This window comes from Oxyura jamaicensis, chromosome 12, assembly GCF_011077185.1.
Source record: "Oxyura jamaicensis isolate SHBP4307 breed ruddy duck chromosome 12, BPBGC_Ojam_1.0, whole genome shotgun sequence".
NCBI lineage: Eukaryota > Metazoa > Chordata > Aves > Anseriformes > Anatidae > Oxyura > Oxyura jamaicensis.
This window is the reverse complement of record NC_048904.1, coordinates 1,827,289-1,838,464: the sequence shown is the minus strand read 5'-3', so window position 1 is coordinate 1,838,464 and position 11,176 is coordinate 1,827,289. Positions and strand designations below refer to the sequence as shown.

The 11,176-nt window shown below is 42.6% G+C and overlaps 1 protein-coding gene across 21 annotated transcripts in view; it reads left to right on the top strand.

Moving 5' to 3' along the window:
• Positions 1–1,466: 1,466 nt before the first annotated feature.
• The window catches only part of CACNA1D (calcium voltage-gated channel subunit alpha1 D), a 188,172-nt gene continuing 178,462 nt past the window's right edge, over positions 1,467–11,176 (top strand). For 6 of the 21 annotated variants that reach the window (XM_035337857.1, XM_035337852.1, XM_035337853.1 and 3 more), the window contains exons 1-3: positions 1,486–2,359; positions 4,219–4,537; positions 6,984–7,089. In XM_035337857.1, the coding sequence (XP_035193748.1) occupies positions 2,317–2,359; positions 4,219–4,537; positions 6,984–7,089 (468 nt within the window). In that variant the 5' untranslated portion in view covers positions 1,486–2,316. Of the gene's footprint in view, positions 2,360–4,218; positions 4,538–6,983; positions 7,090–11,176 lie in introns of all 21 variants that reach the window. The other 15 variants (XM_035337851.1, XM_035337854.1, XM_035337863.1 and 12 more) reach the window with 6 other exon arrangements.

Sequence of the window (11,176 nt, the reverse complement as noted above, 5' to 3'; positions counted from 1 at the left end):
AAAAGCCAGATAGCTTTGAAATAAGAAGAAATATATGCTTATGGTTTCAGACCATCTAGGAAACAAGGTTTCTTAATTTCACTGGGAGGCTCACAAAGTTTATTTTTGGGGAGTATTTGGCAGCTTCCACTACATAGTGCTACGCGCCATCATGAGGACTGGGGATTAGAAAAGCAGCACTGGCAAGGCCAAAATCCAGGAGTTTCATGGACTTCTGCAAAGGAGGCAGCCTTTTTCTTTAGGATGCTTTTTGCTTATGTTAGATCCAGGCCTTATTAGTTATGATTTTTTTAACAGCTTCATAAGCCTTATTAAAAAAAATAAAAAATAAATAATAATAATAAAAAAGAGTGAGATACCTGAATCTAGACTTATACAAGTACTAAGCAACTAAGCAGGTTGGGCACCTCAGTTCCCGTAAGTGATTTAGGTGCCTGCTTCCAGTGCTTGTTAGGCTACCAGCCTTCAGTTAGGTACTTTTGAATATGCACCAAGCATCTTTGCCACCTAAATACCTGACAGTCAAGACCAAACATTGCCCTAACTTTTATGGATCTTTAAAGCAGTAACCCAGGTACATAGACTGCTAAGTTTTCATCAGGAAACACATGTGCTCTAATGATACGAGCCTCTTAACTGTCAGTGGAACCTTCCTGGCTAAACCAACCTCCTGAGCAGCAGATTGGCTGATGAATCAGATCAGAAGGTTGGAAAAAGGGAAGTCCTCAGACAGTCCCCAGTAGCCTCTGGGCTAAGAAGTGGCAGGGAGGTGGAAGATTTCTTTTTGTTGGAGGAGTTGTCTGTGGGTACTTCTGAATAAATGTTGGTATTATTTTTTTTAATATTAATTTTAACTCACAAAGATAACACCAAAGGGGACAGACTCCACCAAGCAGAACTTCTTATAAAACTGGAGGATGCCTGCAATGCCAAGGTTTTATTGCTCTTCTTCTAATTCTGGCATGAAGTTGTTGTTTCTTATTAATTAGATGAAACTAATTGTGGATGAAGGATAGCTAGAAGAGAGGATAGGGATATAGATAAAATGGTAGAAGAAAAAGGGCTAGTGGTAGTTTTGCTGAAATGTTTTCCTAACAGAAAACACATTTGCCAAAGGTTCAAAGCCGTTGTGTTTGATGATGGTTTGGAAAAAGAATTTGAAATACACTTAACAAATCAGAAAAATACACTTAACAAATCAGAAAGCATTAATTGCAGAGAAGTCCAACTTTAACTTTCAAGTATTAATTTAGTTTTTAATGTGTATAGTTCTTAGCTGTTTCGTTAATTACTTTTCCCAGTGGCTGAAGTCCCTTCCTTCAGTAACTGAGGGCAGCTGCCCTCGTTGGCACTTCTTTCCTTCCTACCCTAGTACTACCCTGGCACTTCTTTCCTTCCTACCGCTCCAGTCCTGCGCACCGGCACGTAGGGCTTCTGCGCTTCGAGACCAATAAAACAAAAACGAAATTACAGGCTTTGGCTTTTTGTAGCGAAAGCTGACGCCGAAAACGAAATATTTTCAAAAAGATTTATTGGGAATATTCAGGGAATGATCTGAAAAGGTCGGGGTCGGCTGGGAGACGCTTCAACAGGTTGACCAGCCCGAGCGGAGCTGAGGGGTCGGGCGGTGCGGGGACAAGGAGGGGACACCGCTGTGCGGGGCCGTCCCGGGAGGCTCCCCCGGCACCTGCCGCCCGGCCGGGGGCCGAGATGGCGGCGGGGCTCCTGAGGGGCCGCGGCGCCTGAGGGAGGGCTGAAGGGCGGGAAGCAGGTGAGGCGGGATCGCGGCCGGCTTGAGGTGGCGGCGGCGGCTCTGTTCGCCGTGCCGGAGCTCCGGGAGATTAAAGAGCAGCTCCGCGCCCCCGCTCGGCCCGGCCCGGCCCAGGGAGCAGCAGGTGGCGGCGGCGGCGGCAGCAGCGAGGGAGTTAACGGCGTGGCGGCGGCGGGAGGGCGCTGAGGAGGAGCGGCACCGGGAGGAGGGGGACCGGGGAGCAGGCGGCAGCGGCAGGAGGGGGGACTGAGGAGCTGGCGGCGGCAGCAGCCGGGTTGCTAGGGATGGAGAGATCCCGTGTCACCCGGATGTGAGTGTCATGTTGGCCCAAACTCTGAAGGATTTGGCAGCGGCGAAGCAGCGGCGGCAGCAGCAGCAGGAGGAGGAGCAGCCCCTCGCGCGTCGCTAGTCACTACCATGGGGGTCGGGTAGCGGGAGCGCAGGGACAGCGCACACCTGGCTCGGGGTGGGTGGGGGGCGTCTCGGTCTTTTTTTTTTTTTTTTTTTTTTTTTTTTCCTCTCATACGTTGGAGAAAGTGAGAATAATGCACCACCACCAGCAGCAGCAGCCGGAGCAGCACCCAGAAGGTAAGAGCCAGCAAGGGCAGCGGCAGCAGCATGCCCGGGGCTGAGGGGAGGGGGGGCAGCGGGGGAGGATTTGTGAGGGATTTGGGAGACGGGGATTAGGAAGGGAGGGGAGGGGTGAGGATGGGGCAGGTTTGGAGTGGGGAGGGGACCGGGAGACGGGGGAGGGGGGCAGGGGGCGAAGACAGGAGGGAACGGGGTGCCGTTGGGGCTCGGGGGGACGCGGCTGCTGGGGGCTCCGCCACGTCCCCCGCAGCTGGCTTTAAGGTTTAAGCCCCCCTCCCCCCCCGGGGCAGTAATTTGGAGGCGGGAGGGATGCAGCGGGGCACGGGGGGGCACAGTGCGCTCGGGCTTTGTTCCTCTCGCGTTGAAGAACTCGAGGGATGGCTGCGCGGATCGGGGGGTTATTTGCGCCGAGCCACGTTTCGTAGCATCCTGGGAGGCAGGCGGGGGCAGATGTCAGTGCCGTTACTTAAAAAATAAATAAATAAAAAATCCAGTGCAAAACGTCACGATTGACACCGCAGCCCCCGAGGAGCCGCGCTGCCCCCGGGCAGCCCCAGGTGCGGGCGGGCAGCTCTGCCCCGCTGCCGCCGGGTGAGCTCCGGCCGGGAGCCATCTTAGCGCGCCCCCCGCGGCCGCCCCTCATGCAGGCGGCGGCGGCGGCGGCCGAGGCCGAGCCTGGGACCGGCGGCGTGTGAGGGGCTGAGGCGGCCCCGGTCTGCGCTGCCCTCGTCGGGAGGCGACGAGAGGTGACCGGAGGGCTGGGCTGACGAGCCCCGAGGCTCCGCTGCTCGGCGAGCGGCGGTCGCTGGGGAGGTGTTTCCTCTCCTGCCCGGGTAGCTGGATGCGTTTCGCTGCCGTTCCGCCTGTCAGCCTCGGTTCCCTGCGCGTATGCTGTGGCGTTCCTCCATTTTTTTTCCCCACCCAGGCATCTTCAAGTTTTGGGTTTGACTTAGGAGCGTCTCCTTCCTACAGGTGCATGTAGGAGGAGGCTCTGCTGCTCTAGTCAGGGAGCTCGCGAGGAAAGAGCTGTGCGAGGAGGTGGTGTTTTGCCTGCTTTGCTGTCATCCGGGATAAAAAAAAGACCTTAAAAATATTATTTAGAAGGTGCGATTTATTTTGTGACACCTCGTGAAAAAGCAGAAATAAAATAAAATTCCTTTACAGTAGTTTGACGGGTGTAATTTCTGGCGTGCAAGATAGCAGAGCTTTACGAACATATCTACCACTAGACAACATTATGTTTTCCTGTGTGGGAGGCATTTTTCTTTGAGAATACGGAACAGTGTGAAATTTAACTTGCTTACAGGACTTCTGGGGTTTTTGTTTTGGGGGAAGAGGTTGTTCTCAATCTCACTTGGTTGTTCTCAATCGAAAAATGTGCAAGGATTTTAAACAACTACTCCTTTGACCAGGATGAGATGAGGTAATAGTAAATGCTGAGGCACCACAGCCCAGTTGGTCGTTAGGAGGAGGTATGTTTTATTGCATTATCGTGCCGACAGAAGAGCTGTCATCTGGTTTGTGAAGCAAAAAAAAATAAAAGGAAGAGTCAAAATGTGAAGTGTTTGCGCAGCATTTGCCTTGACACTTAGGTTAAACTTAAAGTTAATGCTGGTTCCTGAGACCTTTTGGCTACTGTTGAATCACATATATACACTCATACCTGTATATTCAATCATGTATATATGTACGCATACATACATACACATGTGCATATAATTATGTTCTATAGTATACATAATATAAGCATCACACTAGCAAGAAGTCTTAAAATCTTTTCATCAAAAACACTGTGACACATTCTAGCATAAAAAGTTATAAACAAGTATTTTTTTTTTTTTCCTTTTCTCTCACAGAGGCGAACTATGCAAGTAGCACCAGAATTCCTCTTCCTGGTGACGGACCAACTACTCAGTCAAACAGTTCAGCACCATCCAAGCAAACTGTTCTGTCTTGGCAAGCTGCAATTGATGCTGCTAGACAAGCAAAGGCTGCCCAAAATATGAGTACCACCACAACCCAGCCTGTAGGATCTCTGTCCCAAAGAAAACGCCAGCAATATGCCAAGAGCAAAAAACAGGGTAATACATCTAATAGTCGGCCACCCCGTGCCCTTTTCTGTTTATCCCTCAACAACCCAATACGAAGAGCCTGCATTAGTCTAGTAGAATGGAAGTATCCTTTGATGCAGTTTCATTTTACCATCTGTTCCTTGAGTTTTTCAGATAGATCGCAGGAATTGTATTGCCATGTCTGATAGTGTCACAGCTAATGCGTTAGTTCACTTAACTGTGTGCGGGTAACTCTCATTAATGTTAATGGTAGTTAAATTTGTGTAAATTGCTGTTAATGATAGCCTCTTAATCTGTGTCATAATGATGTAGAGTATTGTTTCATTAAAGTAAGTACCTCAAAGACAGGGAAGAGCTCATAGCTGTTCTTTTTTTCTTAGGGGGAGAGGGGAACACATTCTGAACTTAACTTTTTGCATTTGCAAGCCTACGTTATATTCCATCAAATCTCTCTATTGAATTAATTGCTCTTTCAAATAAGGCTGAATAGACAGGAGTGCATCTAGTGGTTTTAACTGGGAGATGACCTTTGACCTAAGATGCCAAACCCTTATCTTCTATATAGTGATGAGGTGTTAGGGCAAATGTATGTAGATGTAGAATGAACATAGAAGTTATTTCAGAATGATGTTTCCCAGTTGCTGAATGTGAGGAAGGCTTTTATCTAAAGCACAGATTCACTGTAATTACATATGAATGTCTGAAAATTTACAACATATGTCTGCCACCAAACATTTGGAAGCTTGTCCAGCCATAGATTCAAGAGCAGGTATACTGGCCTGTGCTAATGATGATGTGAGTGCTTGGAAGGATTGCTTTATTTTCAGTTCAGTGGTTCTGATTTGGAAGAATGTGGATTTCTTTGGAAGAACAAAGAACATGTAGATTTAATATATTGTTTAATTCTCAAGAAAAAGTTTGAAATATAGAATGAAGCTTTGCTGAAGTACAAGGAGAAAAACACTTGCCTGTTAGCTGTGGCAATATCCCTGTAGCAGGAGACAGCTGTTAGGAGAGTAGACTAACAAAGTAAAACTTATTTTGTTATTTTAAGCAGCACACCCAACCACTTTCAGTGGGAAATATTCCTTATCTATAGGGCTTGTTTTTTTTCCCAATTCTTTGAACTTAATTAAAGACAGTAAAACAAATTTCACTTTCATTTAAAATGGTAGAAGTCCAACTAATTTCAGTAAATTGGCATTTCCTTGGCTAAGGTCAGTGAAATGAAATTACTATGGGTCTAGAGTGGAATAACTCAGGGCAGAATTTGTCCCGCTAGCACTGTATCATAAAACAAGCTTGTCAGTCTTGCACTGGTATTGTCCATTTCAGTCTGGAGAACACTGCTTGTTGAGATGAGTATTCTAACTTTATTTTGTAATGACTGTTGATGTTGGTGGGCTTTCGTGAAGGTAAACTCAGCCCTTGCGGTTACAAACTGACATGCCAACAAACAAAATTTACAAGATCTTAATGGGCATGTGAGCTTAATAGGTGTTTTCGTCATAAAAAGTCTATTCTAAATTGACAAAAATGTTTTTGAGGAAACAGAGATTATATTCAGTGCTCTTTGCTCAATATTTTTGGAAATTTTATGGACATATATGAGGAAGGTGTGCACTGAATTGAGGGGGAAAAAAGTCAAGCCCCAAATACTTTGTTTCCAAACTTTCAACAGTAGTTTCATCTGAGTACCTCCATATTTTTAGTTAGAAGAAGATAATTAAATATTATTCAGTGAAAGGCAAATTGATCATAAGCTGGAGGATAAACTTCATAAGACTGAATTTTAAGAAATACCTTTCTTTTCCTGGAGGAAAAATATCTCCAGATTTCAACTGTATTCGTTTAGACGTGGTGTTAAAAGTGTAGCTGTAGTTTCTGCCATCCCATGTGAAAGCCTAAAGCCTCCCAGTATGTATGGCTGCCAAGCCAGCAATGATATTCTCTTAACCAGTCTACTCACCTAAACTTTCATTGGTTCTGGCCAAAGCAAAACACTTCAGGAGTTCAGCTGTCCAAGACATGAAAGGGGCTCAATTTTCTTTGTGCGTTACACAACATTCTAGCTCTCTACAGGAGAACAGTTGTGATTTGTCGGCAATCATTCTCATCTTACTATGAACTAGATACCAAATGATTTTCTTCCTTTGGATAAACACATTTGTTTGTTAATGAGACTTAATGTGAGCATATGAAGACAAAACAGCTCCATAAATATTCCTTAGCTATCATGTTAACCTGCATATTGATTTAAAAGTATGTGATTAAATTAATCTCTAGAACTTAATAAAAAGCACTCTGTGGCAGCTACAGTAATAGTCTTCTCCCCTTTGCAGAAAAGAGCAGCACATTGAAATGTCAGTGTGATGGAAAAAAATATGGTGTAGTGATATAGCTGGAGGTGATTGAGTGTTTGTCACAGTTATCAGTCAAAAGATCGCCTGAGACCTAAGACCTGTCTGAGTGTTAGAACTGAAAGAAGAATTAGGCTTAAAAGTTAGTAGGCACTTAGAATTCATGGATTCCTTAACAGGATTTTCCAGACCATTTGACATATTTATACTACTGTCTATTTTTGCCAATTGTGTGGCCTTAGCTGTTTACATCCCATTCCCAGAAGATGATTCTAATTCAACTAATCATAATTTGGTAAGTACTCTTGAATTTTTATTTTATAATGATGTTCTTTTATCTTAATGGTCAAGATTAGCTGTTAGTGTTTGAGACCATATTAAGTGTAACAATTTCAGTCAAAAAACTGGTATGCAGTGATACTTTGGAATAAAATATATTCAGAATGTGGAATTGTTTTATTTTTATTTTTAATGTGTTCCCTTATGTCATATGTTTAAAAACAGATATCTTTCAGCAGTAAAATTATTTGGAAGAGAATGTAAATTAATGTTATGCTCTGTGTGTGTATATAGGTATGGTATTAAAAACCTTGATTTAAATTTTGATTGTTTTAGAAATGCCTTTTCAGTCCTTCTGAGGTTTTACTGTGTTTCCTAGTATACTTGTCTAATCTATTTTCAATTTTTAAAGGTGTTATTTAGCTGTATATGTTATTAGATGAGAAGAGAATGGTGGGAAACTTTACAGCAATACATTTTGAAGTGATAAAAATATCAATGTGAATTTTAAAAGCAGTTACTTCTGCTTTTTTTAAAAAAGGATGATACTGCAGTACTTTGTAGAGCTGTATTTCTTCCATTAAAAATAGTATACCTGTGTTGTACTTGAAAATATAATGAAAAATATTTTCCTTTTAGTTGCTATTTTATTAATACTTAGGGAGACTGTCACTCTCAAAGGTGATTTGAATTTACATTAGAGTAGTTTCATCATTTACATTAAAAGACATTTTGAAATAGTTACTAGACCTCAGTAGTCCTTTGAGTTCTGAAAATCGATGTGACTTATTTTTTTTGAGCAGCAGTTGGGAGGGTGTCTTCAGAACAAAAATTGGATGCCAGGTCAATAAGTAGGTAATTTTGGACTACTTTGGATGGAAAATTTAGGTTGATATGAGGCTTTCTATTTATGGAGATATTTGTACATTGTGTGGTGTGTAACATTAATTACTTTCAGGGGGGAAAAAAACCAACAACATTCTATTCATATAACCCATTTAATATATTTTTGTTCATCAAGATTAAGCATATATGGATGACAAAAAAAATGCTAGCGAAAGGCAGAATAATTCAGGTCAATGTAAAGAATTATTTATGCAGCTGTGTATCTAGCCAGCCAACAGTCTTATCTCTCTTCTTTCCCCCCCTGTGAGAAATTGAGGGCACAGATCTCAATAGCTGTCAATCCAACAAGAGATTTGGTAATAACAACTTTCATAAAGCATTACATGAAAAGGGTTAAATAATTACTTGTGTTAGAGGCTCATCATTTTGAAATAAATGTTTTTAGCATTAGTTTTGTTAGGCTCATATCTGACCTAATTCTGCAATGTGTTAGCATTTAGAAAGCAATGGACATTTTTGTCCCTGATGTTATTTTAACTAATCTGAACAGGTTGGTCTAAGCAAAAATACATTTTAGGGAAAAGAGGTCTTGAATACCTCTAAGTGTACGTACAATTTAGAATTTGGACATTTAAATTTGCCTCTTGTTAATTTTGAGTAATTCCACTAGGCTTGCTCAAGTACTGCCATGTGCTGGGGCAGACTTGAGCCAGATAAGGGACTGTACTGGCACATCCTGTCTACCTGATGTAATAAAATAAATTGCTCTGGCAGGAGCAGTGTTATCTTTCCTTTTAACTAGGGTTATACATCATGAAATGCACTAACCATTCATCTGTGTCCTTGTATCTTTCTCAAGTATTTTGCTGACATTTTTCCTAGTGTAGCCCAAATTCCTTTGTTAAGCCAGTACTTTGGATGAAGCACTATTGTGTAAGATAACTTAGAAATCTTCAAGCTTAATTGGGAACCAGTTTGAACATGTTTCCTGATACATGTGGTTCAGAAATGTGGAGTTAAATTCTGAATAGACTGGGCTTGACCACTTACTGATGTTACAGTTCTGTGTTCTGTGGGAAAATGTATCTAGAAAGCAGCTTGACGTGTTTCTTCTGTGTTCAGGGAGAGGCAGGAGGAAGAGATCTTCTGTTCCTTGAATGCAGCAGTTCTGTCATGATGGTCTGTTCTGCACAGAGTACAATACAGACTAATGAACTTCCAAGAGTTATTGAACCTGATCCCTTATTCTACTTAACTGACTAAGCACTGACCAATTGATGTTTTCACAAGTCGGTACAGTTCTTCTGCAAGTAGATTGGAGAAACTGTTATTGATCCAGGAAAGTTTTCTTTTGCTGCAGCAGGAGGATAGGACTAGTATACTCTGAGCTGAATCCTCATAAGCCCACTATTTCATTCAGAGTTTAATGTAGTTTATTTGATCTGCCTTGAAGTTTCAGGTGATCTGAACTTTTCATGCTTGATTCAGCTCTTCTTCTGGCAGTGTCTCTTGTCTGCACTTGATAAGAAGCTGTTTTTGGCAGGATGAATTTCCTGTATATTTCTTCTATTTCTGCCTTTTGTTGTTGTTGTTTTTTTCTCATCTGTGTTATTTCTTTTTGTGTCTTTTGTCTTCAACTTCCCACTTATTTCTGTTTCTCATTATCTTTTGTCTCTGCCCTCTGGCTTCCTTCTGTGTTTACTCTTCCACTTGCCCTCTTCTGCAGCATGCTTTGCCCTATCTCACTCTCCCACCTCATTTTTTTTCTTGTATCATTCTGCTGTACCATGTTCTGTTCTCTCAGACTGCCTTGTGCTTTGCCTCCTACTTTCCCATGGGTTAGACTAGCACCGGATTTTACTCTGCAGTGTGCAGGCAGACTGGCACAGCACAGGTAGGGATTTCTCCCGTGATCAAGACATTTTTTTTAAAAAAAAGTGTGAACAATAAGGCATCCGTGCTGAGTCTATGAAAAATAGAGCACTGAAGTACTGAAGTTTAAGTTGTTTGCTTTGGATGTATTGCATCTCTTGTGACTAGACTCCAAGAGTTTTCACTGGTGAGGCTGTTCTACTTGAAGAGAGTCAAGACTCCCATTTTGAGGGACTTGCATATATGACAGCAAATTGGCAAGTGTGAAGTCACATACACGAGGGGCTAACAGGAGCCTACGAGGTCCCCATGAGGGACCCTAACAGAACTGAAGATTCTATGCCCCTGATAACAGGGTTCTTCAGCCTTGTTTCTGATTATGGTTGTCAATGGGGAACTCTCTTGAAAGGTGAAGTTCTGCATTAAAAGGTCTCCCCAGCCTGTGCTTACAGGGCTGGTGAGCTGGTTGCCCACAACACCTGCTTTTCTTTCTCCAAACTTTTCAAGGCATCTGGGACTGGGAGAGCCTTAGTGGGGGGGATCCTGCTACAGAAAGCTGCTGTTTGTATTCTGTCTTTCAGGCAAACATTTCCTCTGTAAGTAGATTTAGGTGAATCTTTCAGTGACCTCCAGTAGGAAAGCCGGTGTTGTCCCTGCACTGTTACTTGTGCCTTCAATCTAGGTCACGGCAGGAGAGGGCTCTGAGAAGAACCAGTTGAACTCCTGACATAAGGTGTCAGGCTTCCTATCCTTATCTCATTAGCAACCCCATTCAGTCCTCAGGCCACATGACTGACTAATCCACCCATTGACAAGGTTTTGGGATTCTACCTTGCACGGAGTTATCCTCTACATGTAGTTTATCTGAGAATATTTGTGTAAAATGTCATTGATTTTAAACACACAGTAAGTAATAACTTGTTTAATTGACAAATATTCTATGATGCATTTTAGAAAGACTTCTACTTGTATGTATTTGCTGTGCTTTTCAGCTGAGGGAGCTTTGAGGCTTGGGTCTCTTTTTCTGTACCTCGATTACGCTGGCATCTCATTTTAAAAAAAACTTGAAGTAACTGTTGTAGCAGCCTGACTTACTTTGCTCAAAGTAAGTAATAAAGCTGTTGTGTTTTTAGCTGTTACTTTGGCAAGTAACCTTTCTACAGCTGCAAGAATTCCTTACTAGATGACACTTCGACAAGGGGATAATTTAAAAATGCTCCACTCAGCCCTATCTTCACATTTCAGTTTTCTTCTATTGCTGCTAGCCCCAAACTTCCAATAGTATGCATTAATAAATAGTTATGGATTGGTTTGATTTGTTATCAGTACAGATCCTAGTTTTTCAAAAACTTTTCTTTTGCTTTGTAATGTACACCCCTGCAAAG